The sequence below is a fragment of the Calidris pugnax genome, unplaced genomic scaffold (assembly GCF_001431845.1).
Source record: "Calidris pugnax isolate Ruff unplaced genomic scaffold, ASM143184v1 scaffold96, whole genome shotgun sequence".
In the NCBI taxonomy this organism is placed as follows: domain Eukaryota; kingdom Metazoa; phylum Chordata; class Aves; order Charadriiformes; family Scolopacidae; genus Calidris; species Calidris pugnax.
This window is the reverse complement of record NW_015090866.1, coordinates 278814-301868: the sequence shown is the minus strand read 5'-3', so window position 1 is coordinate 301868 and position 23055 is coordinate 278814. Positions and strand designations below refer to the sequence as shown.

Below are 23055 nucleotides of genomic sequence, written 5' to 3'. Positions count from 1 at the left end.
GATGAGAGATTGATGGAAATGGCTGGAGAGCAGCCCTGAGGAGAAGGACTTGGGGGTGCTGGTGGATGAGAAGTTCAACGTGAGCCGGCAACGTGCGCTGGCAGCTCAGAAAGCCCCCTGCACCCTGGGCTGTGTCAAAAAAAGTGTGGTCAGCAGGGTGAGGGGGGGGATTCTGCCCCTCTGCTCTGCTCTGGGGAGACCCCCACCCAGAGTACTGTGTCCAGCTCTGGAGTAACGTGCTGGTGGATGAGAAGTTCAACGTGAGCCGGCAACGTGCGCTGGCAGCTTCAAAATACAAATTATATTGCTAGTAGCAACACTGATAATATTGCAGTGTAATGTAAGGATTGAAGATGAGAGATTGATGGAAATGGCTGGAGAGCAGCCCTGAGGAGAAGGACTTGGGGGTGCTGGTGGATGAGAAGTTCAACGTGAGCCGGCAACGTGCGCTGGCAGCTCAGAAAGCCCCCTGCACCCTGGGCTGTGTCAAAAAAAGTGTGGTCAGCAGGGTGAGGGGGGGGATTCTGCCCCTCTGCTCTGCTCTGGGGAGACCCCCACCCAGAGTACTGTGTCCAGCTCTGGAGTACTCAAAATAAGAAGGACCTGTCGGAGTGGGGCCAGAGGAGGCCACGGAGATGCTGGGAGGGCTGGAGCTCCTCTGCTGGGAGGGGGGGCTGAGAGAGTTGGGGGGGTTCAGCCTGGAGAGGAGAAGGCTCCAGGGAGACCTTGGAGCCCCTTCCAGTCCCTAAACGGGGCCTACAGGGGAGATGGGGAGGGACTCTTGATGAGGGAGGGAAGCCATAGGATGAAGGGGAAAGATTTTACACTGAAAGAGGGGAGATGGAGATGAGATGTGGGGAAGAAGTTCTTTGCTGTGAGGGTGGTGAGAGCCTGGCCCAGGTTGGCCAGAGAAGCTGTGGCTGCCCCATCCCTGGAGGGGTTCAAGGCCAGGTTGGAGGGGGCTTGGAGCAACCTGGTCTGGTGGGAGGTGTCCCTGCCCAGGACAAGGTGGGACTGGATGATCTTTAGGTCCTTTCCAACCCAAGCCATTCTATCATTCTATGTTTGGAGAAAGTCTGACGAGCAGAAGACCCTACACCCTGGTAATACGACAGTCGATGTGGTTGTGACTCAGCCCCCGTCCCGTTCCCTTTCCTGTTGGCTCGGCAGGAAGAACTTGAAGAAACTCAAGATGAGGAAGTGCAGACAATAGACAGCAGCCCTGCCTAAATGTAATGGAAGCAGAAGGAAGCAAAACTCTGAGGTCAAAGCGTCTTGCCGTAGGAACCAAAGGTTCCCAGAGGGTATGAAGGACCTGTCCAAAACCAGTCTGTCCTTCTAAATGAAGAAAACCCAGGATTCGTAGCAAGGACTTGGCAGCTGTTGGTCCTTTCATCCTCCGTGCTGTACGTAAGGGATCCTGGGCAGATCCCTTGGATATACTTGGTGCTTGTGGGGCTGAGCATCCAGAACCTGCTTATTTAAAGATGTTGCAAAATGAAATCATCCTCTTCCTCCCTACGGTCTCACCTTGAGTTTTGTTGCACTGATTTCTTGCACCCTTTACTTTGCAAATGACCTTCTGGTGGATATGATGGTTAAAATAGGTTGAGGAAAAAAAGGGGCTTTATAAAGAGCAGTTCTGGGAGGAGTTCCAAGAGGTGTTTGAGGCTGATCCTGGATATCTGTTGGTTATGCTCCAGGAATAAATAAAGCCATGTTTTGTTCCAGGTGGTCTGGAGGAGAGGGAAAGAGGGGCTTGATTTAAAATACTTTAGCACAGACTTCAAATCCCGATTTGAGCTGCACATGAAATGAAGAGGACTCATGGCTGCACCTGCAATTGTTTTTTATCAGTGAATAACAAAATTAGCAAGTAGTCCCAGTGAAGAGGACTCATGGCTGCACCTGCAATTGGTTTTTATCAGTGAATAACAAAATTAGCAAATAGTCCTGGAGTTGAGTTTTGTTGCACTGATTTCTTGCACCCTTTACTTTGCAAATGACCTTCTGGTGGATATGATGGTTAAAATAGGTTGAGGAAAAAAAGGGGCTTTATAAAGAGCAGTTCTGGGAGGAGTTCCAAGAGGTGTTTGAGGCTGATCCTGGATATCTGTTGGTTATGCTCCAGGAATAAATAAAGCCATGTTTTGTTCCAGGTGGTCTGGAGGAGAGGGAAAGAGGGGCTTGATTTAAAATACTTTAGCACAGACTTCAAATCCCGATTTGAGCTGCACATGAAATGAAGAGGACTCATGGCTGCACCTGCAATTGGTTTTTATCAGTGAATAACAAAATTAGCAAATAGTCCTGGAGTTAGAATCACAGAATTATTTTGGTTGGAAGGGACATTAAAGATCATCTAATTCCATCCCCCCTGCCCCGGGGACTTCTAGAAGGAATGTCTCTACACGTTAGTACAATGAAGCTTGAATTCAGATATTTTTTCTCTGCTCCACAGGATGGCTGCCTTCCCTTGCTCTGTCTCATTCTATAATATTCCCAAAGAAACTACAGGTGGAGCAGCATTTAATCTTTAATTTTTCAAAGCAGAATTACCTCGATAGGTCTGCCCTTTACCCCACCTGCCGTGTTGAGCACACGTCAGAGATGAAAACAGCTGCCACGGTGTGTGGTGGGAGCATTGGTAGCTCTTGCTCAGATAAATTTTAGTAAATTTATGCATTATTGGTGACCTGGCATTGTGTTTTGCAGTGTGGGTGAGACAGTGCTCTAAAGAACTACCTTAAAAAAGGGTTGTAAACATTTGGATCAGGCCATTGTGAATTAACTACCATCATCTTAATAAATAGTGTTTTGTGTTAGAAGCAAATTTCACTTAGCAGTAGAAATCCATACATTTTATATATCACAGAATCACAGAATCGTAGTGGTTGGAAGGGACCTCAGAGATCATCGAGTGCAACCACATATATATATTTAAATATATATATTTAAAGAACTTCGATGCTCGATGCATTGATAAAAAACATGCTGCAGGTGTAAATTGTTTTTTCCAAATACATCCTGGTTGGAAAAAAACCCCAAATGGTTGCTTGTCCTTCAGGTTTAGAAACCTCAGCAACTTTTATTGGATAAACTTCTTTTCTGAAGGTTGGAAGCCAAGTTTTGCTTCTGTCCTTGAATCCCACCTGCGTGTGGAAACCCTGAACTTGAGACCAGTCATCCTTTTTAACTCAGGTCGCCCACGGGAGATGATGGTGAGTGTGTTCAGAGGCTGATGCCGCATGAATAACCTTTCCCCAGTTCCCCAGAGTGCCCAGGAAGGTTTGTTTTACTGGGGAAAAAAAGCCTGCCCTGAGCAACCACCTCCCTGCTGCACCAAACTCCGAGCTTCTGGATCCCAGAGCATCCCCTGGCTGCATCTGCTGCTTTTCCTTTGAAGAGCAGTTCTGGGAGGAGTTCCAAGAGGTGTTTGAGGCTGATCCTGGATATCTGTTGGTTATGCTCCAGGAATAAATAAAGCCATGTTTTGTTCCAGGTGGTCTGGAGGAGAGGGAAAGAGGGGCTTGATTTAAAATACTTTAGCACAGACTTCAAATCCCGATTTGAGCTGCACATGAAATGAAGAGGACTCATGGCTGCACCTGCAATTGGTTTTTATCAGTGAATAACAAAATTAGCAAATAGTCCTGGAGTTAGAATCACAGAATTATTTTGGTTGGAAGGGACATTAAAGATCATCTAATTCCATCCCCCCTGCCCCGGGGACTTCTAGAAGGAATGTCTCTACACGTTAGTACAATGAAGCTTGAATTCAGATATTTTTTCTCTGCTCCACAGGATGGCTGCCTTCCCTTGCTCTGTCTCATTCTATAATATTCCCAAAGAAACTACAGGTGGAGCAGCATTTAATCTTTAATTTTTCAAAGCAGAATTACCTCGATAGGTCTGCCCTTTACCCCACCTGCCGTGTTGAGCACACGTCAGAGATGAAAACAGCTGCCACGGTGTGTGGTGGGAGCATTGGTAGCTCTTGCTCAGATAAATTTTAGTAAATTTATGCATTATTGGTGACCTGGCATTGTGTTTTGCAGTGTGGGTGAGACAGTGCTCTAAAGAACTACCTTAAAAAAGGGTTTATGCTGTCAGTTGTAAACATTTGGATCAGGACATTGTGAATTAACTACCATCATCTTAATAAATAGTGTTTTGTGTTAGAAGCAAATTTCACTTAGCAGTAGAAATCCATACATTTTATATATCACAGAATCACAGAATCGTAGTGGTTGGAAGGGACCTCAGAGATCATCGAGTGCAACCACATATATATATTTAAATATATATATTTAAAGAACTTCGATGCTCGATGCATTGATAAAAAACATGCTGCAGGTGTAAATTGTTTTTTCCAAATACATCCTGGTTGGAAAAAAACCCCAAATGGTTGCTTGTCCTTCAGGTTTAGAAACCTCAGCAACTTTTATTGGATAAACTTCTTTTCTGAAGGTTGGAAGCCAAGTTTTGCTTCTGTCCTTGAATCCCACCTGCGTGTGGAAACCCTGAACTTGAGACCAGTCATCCTTTTTAACTCAGGTCGCCCACGGGAGATGATGGTGAGTGTGTTCAGAGGCTGATGCCGCATGAATAACCTTTCCCCAGTTCCCCAGAGTGCCCAGGAAGGTTTGTTTTACTGGGGAAAAAAAGCCTGCCCTGAGCAACCACCTCCCTGCTGCACCAAACTCCGAGCTTCTGGATCCCAGAGCATCCCCTGGCTGCATCTGCTGCTTTTCCTTTGCCTTTTGGCTGCTTTAACATGAGCTGGGCAAAAAGGGAAAGGAAAGAAAACAGGGATTATTTCCTTCTTTGGAGAAAGCCACGTGCTGTAAGGAAAATACAGATTCTTGGAGTCACATATGACCCCAAGATTTGAGTGAAACCTTTCACATTGGCCTTTAATTATTGGGTTTGGCTTTGAGGGTCGTTCAAATAGACAGTTCTCCCTAATTTCTGCTGCCTTTCTCTTAGGTTCTTTCCATTTTGGGAACAGCAATGTCTTTAAATGGCTGACTGGGCAAGCAATAAAAGGGTTGCGTGAAACAAGCGAGCAGTACATGGAAAAACAAATCATAAACTCTCTGACTGCTACATTGTTAGGATTTTTCTGTAATTCAGTGACTTGGGATGGGGCAAGCCGCGTGTCCAAACCATTATAATGGTGCTCCAGTTTTGGACAGGTCTTCAGGGATCCTTTAAGACTGAATGAATAAAGAGGCAAGACTTTAAAACAGACACCTGTGGCTTGAAATCTGCTGATCTGACTCTGCAAAGGTTGCTTTGGCTGCTGCTGGAGCTCATACCTGACCCTGGTGAGGGACGATACAGGGCTCATTCTTCTTCTCCTTTCTGCTGAGAGGATTCTGAGCAGATGGTGGGACAGCCCAGAGCCTTGGCCTCTTCCTTCTGAGGCTGGTTGGGAAAGGGAGGAAGCAGTTGTGGATTTGCAGAACAGCCCTGCATCAGTTTGCTGGGAACTGATAACGAGATGTGGTAGTGATTAGGGAAAAATCCCTTAAAAAGAAAAATTAAATTCTGCAGAAGCCAATGGCAAACAGACCTCACTCTCTGCCAAGTGCTTCTCATTGATAAACAGATTAACTTGGGGTTTTTTTCTGACAGTGTGAGCATGAAAAAAAGCATAGTTTTGGGCAGGCTCTCCAAACAACATCATATTCAACTCTCTTGTTTATTTTTATTTTTAAAAAATGCATTCAGCTAATTAGACCTTTTTTTTTTTCCCCTCTTGTTTTTAAAAAATAATAAAGAAGGCCATCTGGCTGGCTTACTAACTGGAATAGCAGGTACTCCCCTCTTGTTTAACCTCACCAGTGTGGTGATGCCAGCAATTATATGTTTTTTTCCTGCAGCCATGAAAGGCAGGAGAAGTGAATGGAAAGAAAACGCCTTTGTTTTTCCAAACTTGTCTTTGTGCTGCTGTGTTTGAAGCAGCCTCTCGCCTTACGTTTGTGCTGTGTGTGATTCAGTGCAACCACTCGGTACCTCCCAGTTTAATTTTCTTCTTCTATAACTTTTATTACAGAGCTATTGAAAAGCAGTAGATAAATCCAGTAGACTCGAGCGTAGCTGTTGACACATGCTGTGGTTCTGGGCACGCTGGTGGCATTTAATCTGCTCTATAGCTTCAAATAATCTGCTGATGCCAAGGGATTTTTCTTGGGGTTTTTTTTCCTCCAGGCCTTCCGTAAGATTTCTGTAGCTGTCAAGGCACCAGAGTTGGAATTTAATAAACTTTGCTGCTTGGGTTAGTCAGAATAAGAGCAACGTTTGTGGACCAGCAGGTGCAATTCAGCCCTGTCCTCCCTCTAAGAAGGACATTTTGTGTAGGATTCTTGTTGGGTGCCATTCAGGTCCATTACACTTTCCTCCTCCAAAATGAAGGGTTTCTTTAAATTTTCTTAATGAACATCTCCGTCCTCTCCTCCTCCTCCTCACCCCAAATCTATTCTCTATGAAGAGCTTTGAGAGAGGTAGGAAACAAACATCTCGTGCATCAGTTGCTGCGCTGTGTCACGTCAAGAAGCTCAGGAATAGGTATTTTGTGCCGCCTTTTTTGCTTACTCCCCTTCAGTTCTAATCACACCTCTTGCAGGAGAAATACTCAATTAGGAAGCCGCGCTAATAATGTCAGTCTGGGCCATCCCAGCAGCTCCCTCTGAAGTCACTTGATGAATCACTTGAAAAGGGTGAATTTAATTGGGTGTTAACAGGTCAGTGTGTAACGATAGCCGGCAAGCAAGTTTCTATCAGATAGCTTAGTCCTCAATTAGGACTTTCCAGTCCTAAATTAGGACTTTCCTTAATTATGTCCCCGTTGCCGTGTTTCGGCTTCATTCTGTTTATGGAGCTTCTTATTTTCTGAAAGTTTTATTGTTTATTATTTCCCATTTCTGCCCTCAGGACCAAGGGAAAGGAGTCTCCCTGTGAATGCAGCTTCCCATTCCTTCCTGCTTCTCTTCGGAGTCTTCAAACTGGGAAATCAAGTGCTTTCTAAATTATATCCATCCACTTTAAAGCCCTTTCCTATAACCAGCTTTACAACCTCTTTCCCACAGATGTGTCTGCTGCTCCTTTCCCTGTCGGGCATCAAAGAATTCATAACTAGAGGAGGAAGTTATCAAATCCATGGGTGTTTCCACCTTCCTGCGTCGTCTAAAGTTTGTGTTTGTCCAACAGGCTCGTTGCACACCATTAACGCTGGAGCCAAAACTGAAGAATTCCAGTAGGAGATGTGAATCGTCTGATAAAACTTAATTAAATGGAAATGTGGCTCTTAATTGGAGATGCAAGTCCCAGAGCTTGTCGGCTGAAGAAACTAAGCTGAATTAATTCTTCAGCAGATTCAGCTTGCGCAGGTCCCTTCTTTAAAAAGACGGAACTGGAGGAATCTTGTTTTTAAGACTTTCTTTTGAAGTGAATGAAGGTCACTTTAATTCTGAATAGAAGAGTTTGGTGACAATGGAAAACTCAGTTTAACGCTGTACCATGCAGAGCATTGATACGTTTGTGGGTGTGCTTGCACGGGTGACTCAGAAGATGTGTTGGATAGTTTTTTTTCCCTGTTTTCTGGGTAGATAAACCCCTTCTCTTCATCTTCTCTGGGCCTCTGCAAGCGGGAGGATCTGGTCCGTTGAGACGCCGGGGTCGGTGAAGAGTGAAACTTGAAAGCAGGGGTCTGGAGATGGGAAGCCTTTGGAGACACACGTGGAGCGCGGTGTTGAGCAGAGCAGAAAATCTGTTCTTCTCGAGCAGAGCAAAATGAAATCTCTCACGTTTGTAGCTGAAGACCTGAGCTTGTAGAAACCTTGCTCCGCTTGGTGTTTCCAGCCCTCCTTTCCCTGGGAGTCACCGCTGCTCGAGGACCTGCATGCATCATGCATTGATCTCTTTCTGTTGAAACTTAACTGTTCTGGGGCTTTATGGCAAAGTCAGGCATCTTCTCTTTAATTTTGAGAGGTGAATGGCACAGGCAGCCTCCTCATTATTTTTTTTTAAATTTATTTTCTATGAATTGGGATTGTTCAGCCTGGAGAAGAGAAGGCTCCGGGGAGACCTTATAGCGGCCTTTCAATACCTGAAGGGTGCCTATAGAAGAGCTGGAGAATGACTCTTTGCCAGGAAGGGTAATGATAGGACAAGGGGAAACGGTTTTAAATTGGAAGAAAAAAGATTCAGATTAGATCTCAGGAAGAAATTTTTTACTCTGAGGGTGGTGAGACACTGGAACAGGTTGCCCAGAGAAGCTGTGGCTGCCCCATCCCTGGAGGGGTTCAAGGCCAGGTTGGATGTGGCCTTGAGCAACCTGCTCTAGTGGGAGGTGTCCCTGCCCAGGGCAGGGGGTTGGAACTCAATGATCTTTGAGGTCCCTTCCAACCCCAACCATTCTATGATTCTGTGATTCTATGAATTGCACCTCTTAGGCTTTAGTCTGTTTGCTTTTTATAAAACTCAGTTTTCTTCTCCCCTCTGGAAAATTCTCACCTCAAGCGTTCTAACTAGAGGGAAATAGGATAATATTTGTAATATTTGACCTCCTAATTCCCTAACACCTTTTAAATTTAATGAGTGAGTGGACTAAATCCTCGCTGCCCTGCAAAGCACGTGCATCAGTGCTCCCAAGTCTTCCCTGGAATTACACTCCCATTTCAGGTCTTTCAGGTCTTTTTTGGAGACCTCCAAGGTCCAAACCCAGAAGAAGAAACAAGGATGACCTCCCTTTGGCCAAGCACAAAATATCTAGAGGATTTCCTCTATGGGCTTGGAGGGGTCTGGGCACTTCTAAAGCATGGTTTAGGTGCAGATATCAACTGCCCTCTTGAAGCATCTCTGATGAGAAGAGTCTCAACAATTACCTTGATTGTAAATACCTTTATTATCAGCGTGTTCACTGAGGAAAAGCACATCCATCTATTTGGATGCTTTCAGAGTTTAAAATAAAAAACCCCAGAGGGATGGATGTTTCTCTTTCTTTTTGTGAATCGCCTCTAAAGCACGTAATATTTGTTTTAACAATTTAGTCCAGTGCTGGGGCCAGTGGCTCCCTGGCTGCTGCTATTTGTACATGTAATACCCACCCCTCTGGTGTTCAAATGGCCACGTCACGCCGGGTGACCGATGGCACTGCCCTGTCTCAGTAGCCAGGCCAAAGACTACAGATTTTTCCATTAATTCCTTAACTTCCCCTCTCTTTCAGCCAGTGCTTATTAGTTTTCCGAGTGGGGATTGCTGCGAGATGCAATTATTACTGGAAACAACCCAAATCTGTCAAAGCTTAGCCACGAGGAGTTCGTCTGAACCCTGTAGAGCAGCTTAATTTTGGACAGGAGTTGGAGCTTCGAGCAGCAGCAAAAGGGGGGAGAAGATTAAGCACAGCTGCTTGTGCTGAGTTAAAATTCATTATTCGGCCTGGACAAATCATTTATTTCACCTTTACTGTAGGAAAGATGCTCGATGCCTCATTTGTTATTGCTCCATTATTTCACCTTTACTGTAGGAAAGATGCTCAATGCCTCATTTGTGTGCCTGATTCACTGCTGATAATTGTAACAGGCTCTAAGAAGAAAACACGAGTCCTCATCAGATGCTTCACTGGGTCCATCCTAAAAGTCCATAAAAGAGCTGTGAGAGCAGGTGGGTGGTGAAGGTGACTGGTTTCTTTAAGTCAAAGATCTTCAGGCATCTTCTTTCAATGTTTTTTTTTTTTTCTTAGTTTGCTCTTTTGCCAGCTGAACCAAAGCCTTGAGGTGCAACAAGCAGAGGATGTGCTTGAAGGGATGATGGTTACTTATGGAAATTGTACAATTTAGGGCACTATTCTGTATCCTTCTTCTCAAGATGAAGCTTAGAGTTTACAAAAAAATGATTTTTTGAAACCTTCCTGGTTTAGTTGGCTTGAGATGTTCTACACGTGTCTCACAACCAGCTCCTTTGTTCAGTGACCTAATCTTTTTCTGTTCCTTTCATCTTTCTTATTCATTATGTGGTCCTGTGTCTTGTCAAAAGAAAACATCTGCCTCTGGCACTTGTGCTTGGCTCTTGCTGTAACACAAGCTCGGAATTAGTTTTTGATCACTTGTCAGCTAAGACTTCGTAGAATCATAGGATGGTTTGGGTTGGAAGGGACCTTAAAGATCATCCAGTCCCACCCTGTCCTGGGCAGGGACACCTCCCACCAGACCAGGTTGCTCCAAGTCATGTCCAAGCTGGCCTTGAACCCCTCCAGGGATGGAGCAGCCACAGCTTCTCTGGCCAACCTGGGCCAGGCTCTCACCACCCTCACACCAAAGAAGTTCTTCCCCACATCTCATCTCCATCTCCCCTCTTTCAGTGTCAAACCCTTCCCCCTCCTCCCATGGCTCCCCTCCCTGACCCAGAGTCCCTCCGCGTCTCTCCTGGAGCCCCTTGAGGGACTGGAAGGGGCTCCAAGGTCTCCCCGGAGCCTTCTCTTCTCCAGGCTGAACCCCCCCAACTCTCTCAGCCCCCCCTCCCAGCAGAGGGGCTCCAGCCCTCCCAGCATCTCCGTGGCCTCCTCTGGCCCCGCTCCAACAGCTCCATGTCCTTCTGCTGTTGGTGGCCCCAGAGCTGGAGGCAGCACTGGGGGGGGTCTCCCCAGAGCGGAGCAGAGGGGCAGAATCCCCCCCTCGCCCTGCTGGCCACGCTGCTGGGGATGCAGCCAGTTCATGTTGAGCTTCTCCTCCACCAACACCCCCAAGTTCTCCTCAGGGCTGCTCTCCATCCGTTCTCCACCCAACCTGTATTTGTGCCTGGGATTGCCATGACTTGAGTACCCGTTGTCCAACAAGAATATTGCTGTTTAGATTTTCCTGGACTGAATTGGTCTTTTTGCCTATTCCTGTTGAAGTCTAAGCTTGAGTTGTCCTCCCCTCTTATGTCCATCAGCTTTTAGGGTAGAGGGTGGGTAGGCAGAGGGACTTCCTTTTGGGAAGGGCTCTTATCAAGCTCAGCCTCGGATGGGTTCCCTGCTGCTCTCTCTCCTGGTGGAAATGCCTTTATTTATGAGAATGTCTTCATTTTTTGGAAGCCCAGGGGTGTCTAAGGTGAAAGAGTGAAAGAACCTAGTTGAGATACAAGATGCCAGAAGCAAAATGTGGAGAAGGTTTGTGTAGGAGGGAGAGCAAACGATTGCTTTTCTTTGTTCCCACCAGGCAGCTTTAAATATAAACATTTTGGAACTGTTACCTAAATGAGATCTGTCGTACAGAACGACAGAACAGGGGATTTGTAAGATGCTTCAGAATTAGCTTTTATGGAAGGATTGTCACGTGTGGACCTGCAGACAGGTCTCCTTAGGCAGGTGTGGTCCAGGAGCTAGCGTGGACATGAATGAGATGGTGATGCACAAAACTTGGAGCCGTGGATCTGTGATTACGGAGCTGTTTCCTCCTGGTTGCTTCCCTACAGCTAAAGACCAACAGCTCTTGGAGCACCACCACAGCAGGTGTAGGTCCTAGCCCTGGGACACAATCTCAGATCTTCTGCTGACGTTTCTTTTACCTTCTCATTTTTCTGCAGGCCACCGATGTCCACCAGCAAGAAGCGGCCATCGTTGCGTGGCAGATAACGCCAACTTGTACGTGTTTGGAGGCTACAACCCTGACTACGATGAGTCTGGTGGGCCAGAGAATGAAGACTACCCGCTCTTCAGGGAACTCTGGCGGTACAACTTTGCTACAGACACCTGGCACCAGATGGGCACGGAAGGCTACATGCCCAGGGAACTCGCCTCCATGTCACGTACGTATGGAAATTCAATTCCTATGTGCCTTCTCCCGAAGCTATTTTAATCGGTGTCCCTGGTGGAATGCAAGAACTGGGAAATAGGGATCCTGTTTCTGGCTCTTCCTCGTGTTTGGATTGGTTTTGTGATTTTTTTGCTTTTTCTTTCCCCTTTTGCTTTGGTTGGTTGAGGCAGAGGGGAAGGCAACATTTCAGATGCAAGAGATGGTCTTCAGGTAGCTTGAGAGTTACGAGGCACCTGCGCTTTCAGCGGCTGAGCGCTCGGCGCAATCAGACGTCTCAAAGCTTCCAAAAATAGATCTCTTTGTTCACTAGCCCTTTTTCAAAGTAGGCCTTTGGTTACCATGGTTTTAGCTTTCATTCTTTCTCTTTTAGAGGGTTTCAAAGCCCTGAGTGTGTAGCGTGAGTCGTAGCGTGTTTGAACAATATCGAACGCTCGCTGCCTGCTGTCTGCAGACCAGAGAGACCTTCTGTTTTACTGCCTCTCGCAGCAACAACTCTCTCTGCTCTGTCTCTCTCTCCTAGTTGTGCTGCACGGCAACAACCTGCTGGTTTTTGGGGGCACGGGCATCCCTTTTGGGGAGAGCAACGGCAACGACGTCCACGTCTGCAACGTCAAGTACAAAAGGTGGGCCCTGCTCAGCTGCCGAGGAAAGAAACCGAATCGAATCTACGGCCAGGTACGAAGGACACCCCTTGTCAAGGCACCTACGCTGCACTGTGTGTCACAAAAAAAGGGGTCAGAGCATGGAGATATCTCCTCCACTACTAACTGGAGTTGTCCTCTGTGTTCGTAAATATAAGAAAAGGCAGGTACCATTCATAAAGAAGTAGAGCGGTCCTTGTTCTTCAAGATTTCAAAGGAAAAGTGTAGTTTTCTTGCAGTTAGAAAAGCCAAACTTGAAAATCATAGAATGAATCATGGCATGGTTTGGGTTGGAAGGGGCCTTAAAGATCATCCAGTTCCAACCCCCCTGCCCTGGGCAGGGACACCTCCCACCAGACCACGTTGCTCCAAGCCCCATCCAACCCAAGGCTCCAAGCCTTGAACCCCTCCAGGGATGGGGCAGACACAGCTTCTCTGGCCAAGGCTCTCACCACCCTCGCACCAAACAAGTTCTTCCCCACATCTCAGCTCCATCTCCCCTCTTTCAGTGTCAAACCCTTCCCCCTCCTCCTATGGCTCCCCTCCCTCATCAAGAGCTCCACACCATCTCTACTGGAGCCAATTGAAGAACTAGAAGGTTGTCAAAGGTCTCCCTGGAGCCTTCTCTTCAGAGCGGAGCAGAGGGGCAGAATCACATCCCTCGACCTGGCCACATTCTTTGTTAACTAAATGTCAGATGCAGCTGAATGAAAACGTCCAGAGCAGAGCAGAGGGGCAGAATCACATCCCTCGACCTGGCCACATTCTTTGTTCACTAAATGTTAGATGCAGCTGAATGAAAACATATGTCCAATTTAAGGAGTGGCTGGTAGTTTCTGAAGGTGCTCTCTAGCCTCCTCGCAGCCTTTAAAGCCCCAAACTGTAAATTAAAATGGTGTTAGTAGATCTTGTTCGTATTAGAATAACAACTTTTAAAACTGTCCACAATGTCCTGGATGAGCATGGTGCACAAAAAACTAGATCCATTCTCACAGAAGGTCTGCCAGGTTTGCTGTGCTTTCTAGTAATAACTGGAATGTACTTGTGATTTAAAGACATTTAAAACCCAACTGATTTCTCAGTTAGATGTTTGCCAGACACTTGGAGGAAGTAAAGTGGCCTTCCCCTTGCCCAGTTCAGCTTGAGCTGACCATTGGCAAACAAGCAGATGGAGCAGAAGGAGCTACATCTCTGCTTCCACTTGGGACTGCATCAGGGAATGGTGCCTGCACCACCTTTGGGGTTTCAGCAGGCTGATGGTCCACAGGTTTTGGGATTATTACAGGCTGTATCCACATTTAGTCTGAATTATCCACTGTTTGGAGCTTTCTCTTTCTCTCATTAAGCTTTCTCACTTAATGCTGCTGGCTATCTGATACCTGGTTTATAAGATTCTCCGTAACAGTATCCGTATAAGGTCAGGGTGGAAGAGATTCAGGGTTGACTGTGCTTTGCTTTTAGCTCCTGGGAACCCCTGCTGCACAGATGTCTTCTCTGATGCCTGGAACTCAGCAGCTCCACTTCTAGGTCCTCATCTTAGAATCATAGAATGGTTAGAGTTGGAAGGGACCTTAAAGATCATTTAGTTCCAACCCCCCTGCCCTGGGCAGGGACACCTCCCAACAGACCAGGTTGCTCAAAGCCCCATCTTGTGACCATGGAGTTACTTTCCCTTCCTACAGACCCCCACCCCCACATCTTTCATGTCTTGTCCTTGTTTCCCCTTCATGTTCCTCCTGAAACCTCATTTTGTAAGTTGTAGGTGGAGCTTTTCAAGGAATGTCTTGCTTTGGGGAGGGCAGGAATTCTCTTAACTGGTTTCTCTCTGTTACCTTCCAGGCCATGGCCATCATCAATGGTTGTCTCTACGTGTTTGGAGGAACAACTGGTTACATTTACAGCACTGACCTACACAAGCTGGACCTCAATACTAGAGAGTGGATCCAGCTGAAACCCAACAATATGTCCTGCGACATGCCAGAGGAGAGGTGAGAAGCTGGACAATCTCAGAGCTTTTCCACAGGGGAGTCACCACCTTTACTGGGAGTTCTGTGGAGGGGAAGGATGCTCTGGGTGAACCCTGTCCCTTGTCCTATTCTGTAGCAAGACGTGGAGGAAGGAGGGCTGGGAAATCCATCAGTGACCATCTTAGTGAGAGAAGGGGATGGAGTGTTGAGGGCCATCATGATGCTCCATAAATCATTGTTCTTAAGTTCTGTGATGCTCAGCTCTCAGAAGATGCCTTTCAAGCCTCTGGGGGTGCTGCTCAGATTGCTCATGAAAGCTTCCTCAACTTCTGAATGCTCCCAACCTGGGGGAGGAGCATAGCCAGGCTTGGGGTGTCTCCTTAAACCACTCAATTGGATTATGTTTTCCAGAAGGCTTTTGTTGTTGCTCATTTGCACTAATTGCTTGTGCTGCTAAATGTCCTTCTTTGCACCTTCAGGTACAGACATGAAATCGCACATGATGGTCAACGGATTTATATCTTGGGAGGAGGAACTTCCTGGACAGCTTATTCCTTAGATAAGGTAAGGCCATCAGAAACCTTGAGTGCTTGCCTGGATAGGAGAGTTTCTACAGTGAAGCGTAACCAACAGGGTCTCTTCATCTGGCTTTGCCTGGAGAGCTTGGTAAAAAAAAATAGAGAACTGGGAGCAGATTGATCTCCTGTTTCTGTAAAAACTGGTGTTGCCACCAACATGTCCTGTTGACTTTCAGATGCTACATCTGTGGTACACAGTGACCATCTGCAAAACAGCTTCATTTCTGTAGACCTGTTAGCAAAGATTCTCATTTAGAAGCACTTAGGACATATTTCCTGCTTCCTGTGCAACCTGCTCTAGGTGGACCTGCTTTGGCAGCAGGGTTGGACAAGATGATCTCCAGAGGTCATCCCAAATCATTCTGGGATTCTGTGATATTTCTAAATGCATCTGTGCCAAAACAGGAAAACGCCAAAGAAAAGAATTCCCTGATGTTAAGTCCAGATATCGATATGGTGACTCTTTTCTTGTCTTCTCTCTTAATTCTGTTTCCTTTCCTGTGGTAAACATTTTTCTCCAATACAATTTGGGGAGGGAAGAGTGAATTAATCTTGAACGCCGAAATGATAAACGAGGAGACTTTAAATAGTGCTCTGCTTCCAAAAAAGCTGAAACTGCAGCAGTTAATATGACTTCTTATCTCTCCATTCTCTGTGTGTCTTTTCTCCTTACATGCAGTCTGAATTAGGTATTTCCAAATACTTCTGAGAACTGGAGGATGTAGGTTTTAATCTGTCCAGTTTTTTTAAAAGCACTATTCTTTTTCTTCAGCTGTGGGGCTCAAATAGCAAAGCCTGAGATGAAAGCTTTAGTAAGCTGGTACGATTCGAAGGTGATTTTATACCTGCTTAGTCACTGGCTGCGATTAGCTATTTTTGTTTTTTTTTACACTTAATGAAAAAGAGGTGTTATTTATAGTGGCTCCCTGGGTCAGAGCCTGGAACTGCGTCACCCTAATGCTGGGAGAGCCAGGAGGAACTAATGGCTCCTCTTTGTCCCTTCAGATCCACGCTTACAACCTTGAAACCAACACCTGGGAGGAAATTGCCACAAAACCTCATGAAAAAGTTGGTGAGTCTGGAATTTCCTCTGTCTTTCCCTGTAGAGTGGCCAAGATGCTTGAAGACACAGTTTTTCATAACCTTGTTGTGCACCCTGTGAATTAACACTGGCTTCAAGGTCCTGCTTGTTTAAGAGCTTTAACCCATCTGAAGCATATTTAGTAGTTTGGCTTCTCTCCCTCCCTGGGTGGGAAAGATGATAGGGGCTGGCTCTTCTCCCAGGAGAAGACATGCATCATCTCTGCTCCCTCTGAGGGACCACGTGCTGGCCTGCTTACCAGCAGGGGTTTCCCTGAAACCTTGGAGGCCCTTGGCTGCTGCTTTTCACCAAGCCAGAGGTGAGAGCTGGAGTCTGGGGGGAATGAAATTCCAGCACATTTCTTCCTTCCCTGGAGTACTGTGTCCAGCTCTGGAGTCCTCAGCACAGGAAGGACAGGGACCTGTTGGAGTGGGTCCAGTGGAGGGCCATGGAGATGCTGGGAGGGCTGGAGCCCCTCTGCTGTGAGGCGGGGCTGAGAGAGTTGGGGGTCTTCATCCTGGAGAAGAGAAGGCTCCAGGGAGACCTTAGAGCCACTTCCAGTCTCTAAAGAGGGGCTCCAGGAAAGCTGTGGAGGACTCTTGATGAGGGAGGGGAGCCATAGGAAGAGGGGGAAGGGTTGGACACTGAAAGAGGGGAGATTTAGATGAGATCTCAGGAGGAAATTTTTCACTCTGAGGGTGGTGAGAGCCTGGCCCAGGTTGGCCAGAGAAGCTGTGGCTGCCCCATCCCTGGAGGGGTTCAAGGCCAGGTTGGAGGGGGCTTGGAGCAACCTGGTCTCGTGGGAGGTGTCCCTGCCCAGGGCAGGAGGTGGGACTGGATGATCTTTAAGGTCTCTTCCAACCCAAACCATTCTGGGATTCTGTCATTCTATAAACCTGAAAGAGCTGGTTGCTAAATTAGAGATGTTAAACCTGTGACTGTAGGAAAGCAGAAACCCTTTATAAATGAAACAAGTGACTCCTGTCCATGATGATGTGTTGAGATGTAATCACCACTTGCCCAAGCACTTAAAGCAACTGTAGTTGATAATCTTTTTTTTTTATTCTCCTCAGGTTTCCCAGCAGCCAGAAGATGCCATAGCTGCGTTCAGATAAAAAATGGTAAGATCTGCCTCTTGAAAATTGATGTATCTTACACAACCTCACAGTGACAAGTCCATCCTTCCAGCCTGAGAGCTGCTGGCCTCCAACACGTGTTTGAGAGAAGGAACTGCAGGGCAAGCGTGTCTTTTCTGGAAGAGGATTTCTCTCCTTAAGCTGCCCAGTTGGCACCACTTTTCATATGAGGGATCTTCTGCTGTAGGCAAATTTTCTTCTGCACTGCACAGTTACTGTCGCTCTCTCAAATTGTGTGGTATTTTATGCAACACCTAAATCTCCTTTGGACATTTGGCCATTTCAGTGTAAAATACCACGTATTTTAGCCACAAGTGTCCATGGGACTTTGTAACTTACTGGTTGCAAGCTCAAAAACAGGTATGAACAATGCTACTTCTACAGCTCGGTGACTATCCTTTTAGCTTCACATTCTGCTGTGAAAAGCAAAGTGGGGCCAAGTCCTGGAAGCTGAATTCTTTAGAGACAAGATGGTTCAGGGATTTCTTTAATAGTGGGACCTTTCTGTGGTGGTGTAAATCCGAGATGCTCATATGGAGTGGATTATGAGGCAGTAGCAGAGTTAGCACCCGGATCTTTCCGTTGAGGGCTGGTTTTATATGTTAGAAGCTGCACGGGGCTTAGTAGAGCCTTTTGTTCTTCACTTTGATCCTCCAAATGTTTGCTGTAAATCACTTTGTGCGGTGCTGTTTGAGGCCCAGCTTAGACAGGGCTCTGTGTGTGCAAGCCCTTTTCAGTTACCCACAATTTTGAAGGGTAGAATGTTCCTTCAACAGGTTTTGAGCCTCTCCTGTGACCTCATTGTCCACCAAAACCACCTTCCCCCAAACTTGGTGCAAACCAAATTGTTCATAACGGACCGAAGAAGCAGTTATAGTATTGATCCTTTTCAAAACTCCTCAGGTTAATGACTGAATGTTGGATGTTAAAGGATGCTGAGCCATCCAGAAGAGCGGTACGCCAGATTATATTTCTTAGGAGTGCTAATTGCGCCAATAAAAGTAAGGTGGGAGCTGGAAGATGCTTCCAGTCACTTTCATCAGCAGTATTTTGCTGCAGTGCAAACCTCTGAGTTGAGAACTTGGGCAAAGCTAGGAGCAAAGACCTGCTTCTGGCAGGCAGCAGGATGAGGAACCAGGGCTGTGGCTGCTCCCTGTGGGTTTAAAACCACTGGAATCTGATCAAACCTGTGAACTCAGGTTCACTAGGGCTTAATGCAGCTTCTTGCTTCTCAATGGCATTTAGCTCTGAATGTGCTGTGGTGGGGCTGTGGTCACAGGCAGGCTGGGAGGTGGACACGAGCCACCAACGTGTGCTGGTGGCCCAGAAACCCCCCACATCCTGGGCTGCATCCCCAGCAGCGTGGCCAGCAGGGCCGGGGGGGGGATTCTGCCCCTCTGCTCTGCTCTGGGGAGACACCCCCCAGTGCTGCCTCCAGCTCTGGGGCCACCAGCATCAGAAGGACACGGAGCTGTTGGATGGGGCCAGAGGAGGCCATGGAGATGCTGGGAGGGCTGGAGCCCCTCTGCTGTGAGGACAGGCTGAGAGAGTTGGGGGGGTTCATCCTGGAGAAGAGAAGGCTCCAGGGAGACCTTATTGTGGCCTTTCAATATATAAAGGAGGCTAATAAGAAAGATGGACAGTTTTTTACCAAGGCTTGTAGTGACAGGAAAAGGAGCAACAGTTTTAAACTGAAAGAGTGGAGATGGAGCTGAGCTGTGGGGAAGAACTTGTTTGGTGTGAGGGTGGTGAGAGCCTGGCCCAGGTTACCCAGAGAAGCTGTGGCTTCTCCATCTCTGGAGGGGTTCAAGGCCAGGTTGGAGGGGGCTTGGAGCAACGTGGTGTGGTGGGAGGTGTCCCTGCCCAGGATGATCTTTAACGTCCCTTCCCACCCAAACCGTTCTGTTATTTATACAAGTGACCTCCATGGGTCTGAACAGTGGGCTGGAACTGACCTGGGAGGTACCAGGAGCTTGTGTTGAGGTAAAATTTTTTCACTGAAAGGGTCATCAGCCATTGGAATGGGCTGCCCAGGGAGGTGGTTGAGGCCCCATCCCTGGAGGTGTTCAAAAGACGGGTTGATGTAGTGCTGGGAGGTATGGTTTAGTGATGATGCTCCTTGTTTGTTGTGTGGGTGTCTATTTTTGTCAGTTAGGTTGACAGTTGGACAAGATGATCTTTAAGGTCCCTTCCAACCTAGAAGATTCTGTGATTCTGTGAAAATAAGTGTAGGTCCTAAAACCATTTTGCCAAGGTGATCATTGACTCTGGTCCCTACGTGTTCTGCAGCCGCCGAGTGAAGGATGGCGGGGTCTATAAGCACCACGGGTTTTCTCTCTTACAGAGGTGTTCGTTTGCGGAGGCTACAACGGAGAAGTGATTCTGGGAGACGTTTGGAAGCTGAATCTGCAAACTTTCCAGTGGGTCAAGCTCCCAGCTGCCATGCCAGAACCCGTGTATTTTCACTGTGCTGCTGTCACACCAGTAAGTGACTCATTTCTTGCCTCCCTCCCCGAAGTTCAGGCCCTTGGTCCAAGCGCTCTGACGTTCGCGTGGGCTGCAAATAGAGCTGAGCTGATGTTACCAAGGAGGTGACCTCTGCTGGATGCAGTGTCTTGATGGAGGCTGAGAGCTGCTGTGAGGTCACTGCGTTGACCCCTTCTACTCCTGCTGCTGTTTGAGGAGCAGCAGCACTCGGTTTGTTCTGCTTTTCTAAAAGCAGCCATGCGGAATTTTAGCTTTTAAACTGCATCAGCTCCTGGGATTAATTCCCTGTGTGAATTTCCCATTTTGCAAAACGGAAAAGAGCACAAATAGCCCCCCAGGTTAAACTGGTTTTAGCCTACTGAGAACAGCCTGGGTAGAGACATGAGCAGCCCTCTTTGGAAACCACTCCTAACGCAAAGCTTGGTCTTGGGAGAGCTTTTTTGCCTTAACTAGAAGCTCAGAGACCCGTGGTTGATAAGCAGCTGGCATTTAGCTGTGGTTTTCAGCCTCCTTCAGCTGATCAGCCTGGACAGGCTGGAGAGGTGGGCCCAGGTGAACCTCATGAGGTTCAACAAGAGCAAATGCAAGGTTCTGCACCTGGGCCGGAACAATCCTTGCCACCAATACAAACTTGGGGGTGAGGTGTTGGAAAGCAGCCCTGAGGAAAGGGACTTGGGGGTTCTGGTGGACGAGAAGCTGGACATGAGCAGGCAGTGTGCAGTTGCAGCCCAGAAGGCCAATCACATCCTGGGCTGCATCAAAAGAAGCGTTGCCAGCAGGTCCAGAAGTACCTGAAGGGAGCCTACAGGAAGGCTGGGGAGAACCTGTTTAGAAAGGCCTGCAGTGACAGGACGAGGGGCAATGGCTTCAAGCTGGAGGGGAGCAGATTTAGACTGGAGATGAGGAGAGGGTTCTTCACTGTGAGGGTGGTGGAGCACTGGAACAGGTTGCCCAGGGAGGTGGTTGAGGCCCCTTCCCTGGAGATATTCAAGGAGAGGCTCGACGAGGCCCTGGGCAACCTGGTCTAGTTGGGGGTGTCCCTGCTGACTGCGGGGAGGTCGGACTAGATGACCTTTGGAGGTCCCTTCTGGCCTGGGCAATTCTATGATTCTATGATTCTATGATCATCACCTTAGGGCAGCTCACAAGGGCGGAGATTGGGGTTCGTTGGTTATAAGGGCAGGTGTCACCTAGTTTGGAGATCGTTAACTCTTTCTTTTTGGAGATACTCGTTTCTTTTTGGAGATTTTTCTTTTTCCTTTTTGGAGATTGCAACTCTTTTTTGGGAAACTAAAGGTGTTTTCCAGGCAGGTGGGTGATGGGACAGCAGGAATGCCTCTTCTTTTCCTGTGTCCTAAAGAAACATCTCTCACAAAAGAGGCCAGCAGCTGAGCTTTTCGTGTTCATGTGATTCCTGGAGCAGGGTTGTGCTGAGGCAGCAGAATGCAACACATCTTTGGATGATGTGGGTTTAGTTTTAAAAAAATTTTAGCTGAAAACTAAGTATGGTTCTATACTAATCTATTAACGCTTTGCCCCACTCCTAAAATTGATTTGTTGGGGTAGAATTCATGTAAAATTTGTGTAAAAGCACTCTAAGGTGGCAGATACAGATTAGGCATGGTCCTGCTGGAGACAAGCTCTGAAGAAAAGGATCTGGGGGTCCTGGTGGACAACAAAATGACAATGAGCTCTTGTGGCCAGGAAGGCCAATGGAATCCTGGGCTGCAGAGGGAAGAGTGTGGCCAGCAGGTCAAGGGAGGTCATTCTGCCCCTCTGCTCTGCACTGGTGAGGCCACAACTGGAATCCTGCATCCAGTTCTGGGCTCCCCAGTTCAAGAGGGACAGGGAACTGCTGGAGAGAGTCCAGCGCAGGGCTACAGAGATGATTCAAGGACTGGAGCATCTCCCTTATGAGGAGAGGCTGAAAGAGCTGGGACTCTTTAGTCTGGAGAAGAGAAGGCTGAGGGGAGACCTTATTAATGCCTACAAGTATCTCAAGGGAGGGTTGAAGGAGGAGGGAGCCAGACTCTTTTCAGTAGTTGCCAGTGAGAGGACAAGGGGCAACGGGCACAAGTTGGAACATCAAGGGTTCCACTTGAATATGAGGAAGAACTTTTTCACGGTGAGGGTGACGGAGCCCTGGAACAGGCTGCCCAGGGAGGGGGTGGAGTCCCCTTCTTTGGAGATTTTCAAGACCCACCTGGATGCTCCTGAGTAACATGCTCTGACAAGCTCTGGGTGGTCCTGCTTCAGCAGGGGAGTTGGACTAGATGATCTCTATAGTCCCTTCCAACTCTAAAAATTCAGTGAAATACGTGTTTTTGGATAAGACGTGTCCTTCAGCAGCGCGATTTCCTCGCCTTGGCTGTGAGGAGTCTGGGGTGACTGGCTCAGGTGGTGACACTTCTGTTACCAGCCCCATCTCACTCTCTGATTCTCCAGCTGGAAATCTGGACAGTCAAATCCCAGTTTTCCTGGCAGCATCACTCCTCAGCACCTTCTGGTGTTCCACTTTGGTCCGTGCCCCACGTTAACTCCCCCTCTTCCCCTTTTCCCATCCAGGCCGGCTGCATGTACGTTCACGGAGGGGTGGTCAACATCCACGAAAACAAACGGACTGGCTCTCTCTTTAAAATGTGGCTGGTGGTACCCAGCTTGCTGGAACTGTCGTGGGAGAAGCTCCTGGAATATTTCCCTCATCTAGCAACCCTCTCCCGATCTCAGCTTTTGCACCTTGGACTGACGCAGGGACTCGTTGAGCGGCTAAAATGAGAACATCATCTCCCGCTTACTGTCCAAGACACACTACGTTCAAGAAGCCCCCCCTTCCTGCCCCCTATTTATGGATACCGTTGGATGGTCTTGCTAAGAAACATGGAGGAACCTGCTCGACGCCTTACTCAGCTAATACATCGATGCCTTTCTAGAAATTTTTACTTTTAAGTTGTTGAAAAAAATCCACTTTTTATTTATGGATCTCTAAATCGCACCATTAATCGAAACTATACTCTCTGGGACTAATCCCTAACATCCAGCCATCAAACTTGTCATCAGCACATGCTTGTGACTTAATTGGGGAGGGTGGGGGGGAGCTTAACGAATGTCTGAGCCCACGCTTAGAGGTGGCGTGTTCAACTTTTAGATATTTTTCACAAGATTTATCTTAACAGAAGACGCTCAAGAGCCACAGCCCACCTGGCCTTTTCCTTTGGACACCACTCATCCCCCCACCCCAACACCCAGCTGAGCTCTCCTTCCATAAACCCAACAACTCTTGGCTGCTTTGAAGGCTTTGCATGTGTTTCATGGGCACGTTCCCATCTCTTGGAGCTTCAGAAGACGGCTGGAACGTCGCATGGGG

General features: G+C 47.4%; 1 protein-coding gene across 1 annotated transcript in view; it reads left to right on the top strand.

Annotated features, from left to right (window-relative positions):
• KLHDC10 (kelch domain containing 10) overlaps positions 1-22737 on the top strand; it is a 28838-nt gene extending 6101 nt beyond the window's left edge. Inside the window, exons 2-9 of the mRNA XM_014945419.1 lie at positions 11530-11793; positions 12322-12476; positions 14282-14430; positions 14889-14973; positions 15993-16059; positions 17142-17189; positions 19549-19688; positions 22257-22737. Of these exons, the coding sequence (XP_014800905.1) occupies positions 11530-11793; positions 12322-12476; positions 14282-14430; positions 14889-14973; positions 15993-16059; positions 17142-17189; positions 19549-19688; positions 22257-22466 (1118 nt within the window). The 3' untranslated portion in view covers positions 22467-22737. The remainder of the gene's footprint in view (positions 1-11529; positions 11794-12321; positions 12477-14281; positions 14431-14888; positions 14974-15992; positions 16060-17141; positions 17190-19548; positions 19689-22256) is intronic.
• The last annotated feature ends 318 nt before the right edge of the window (positions 22738-23055 follow it).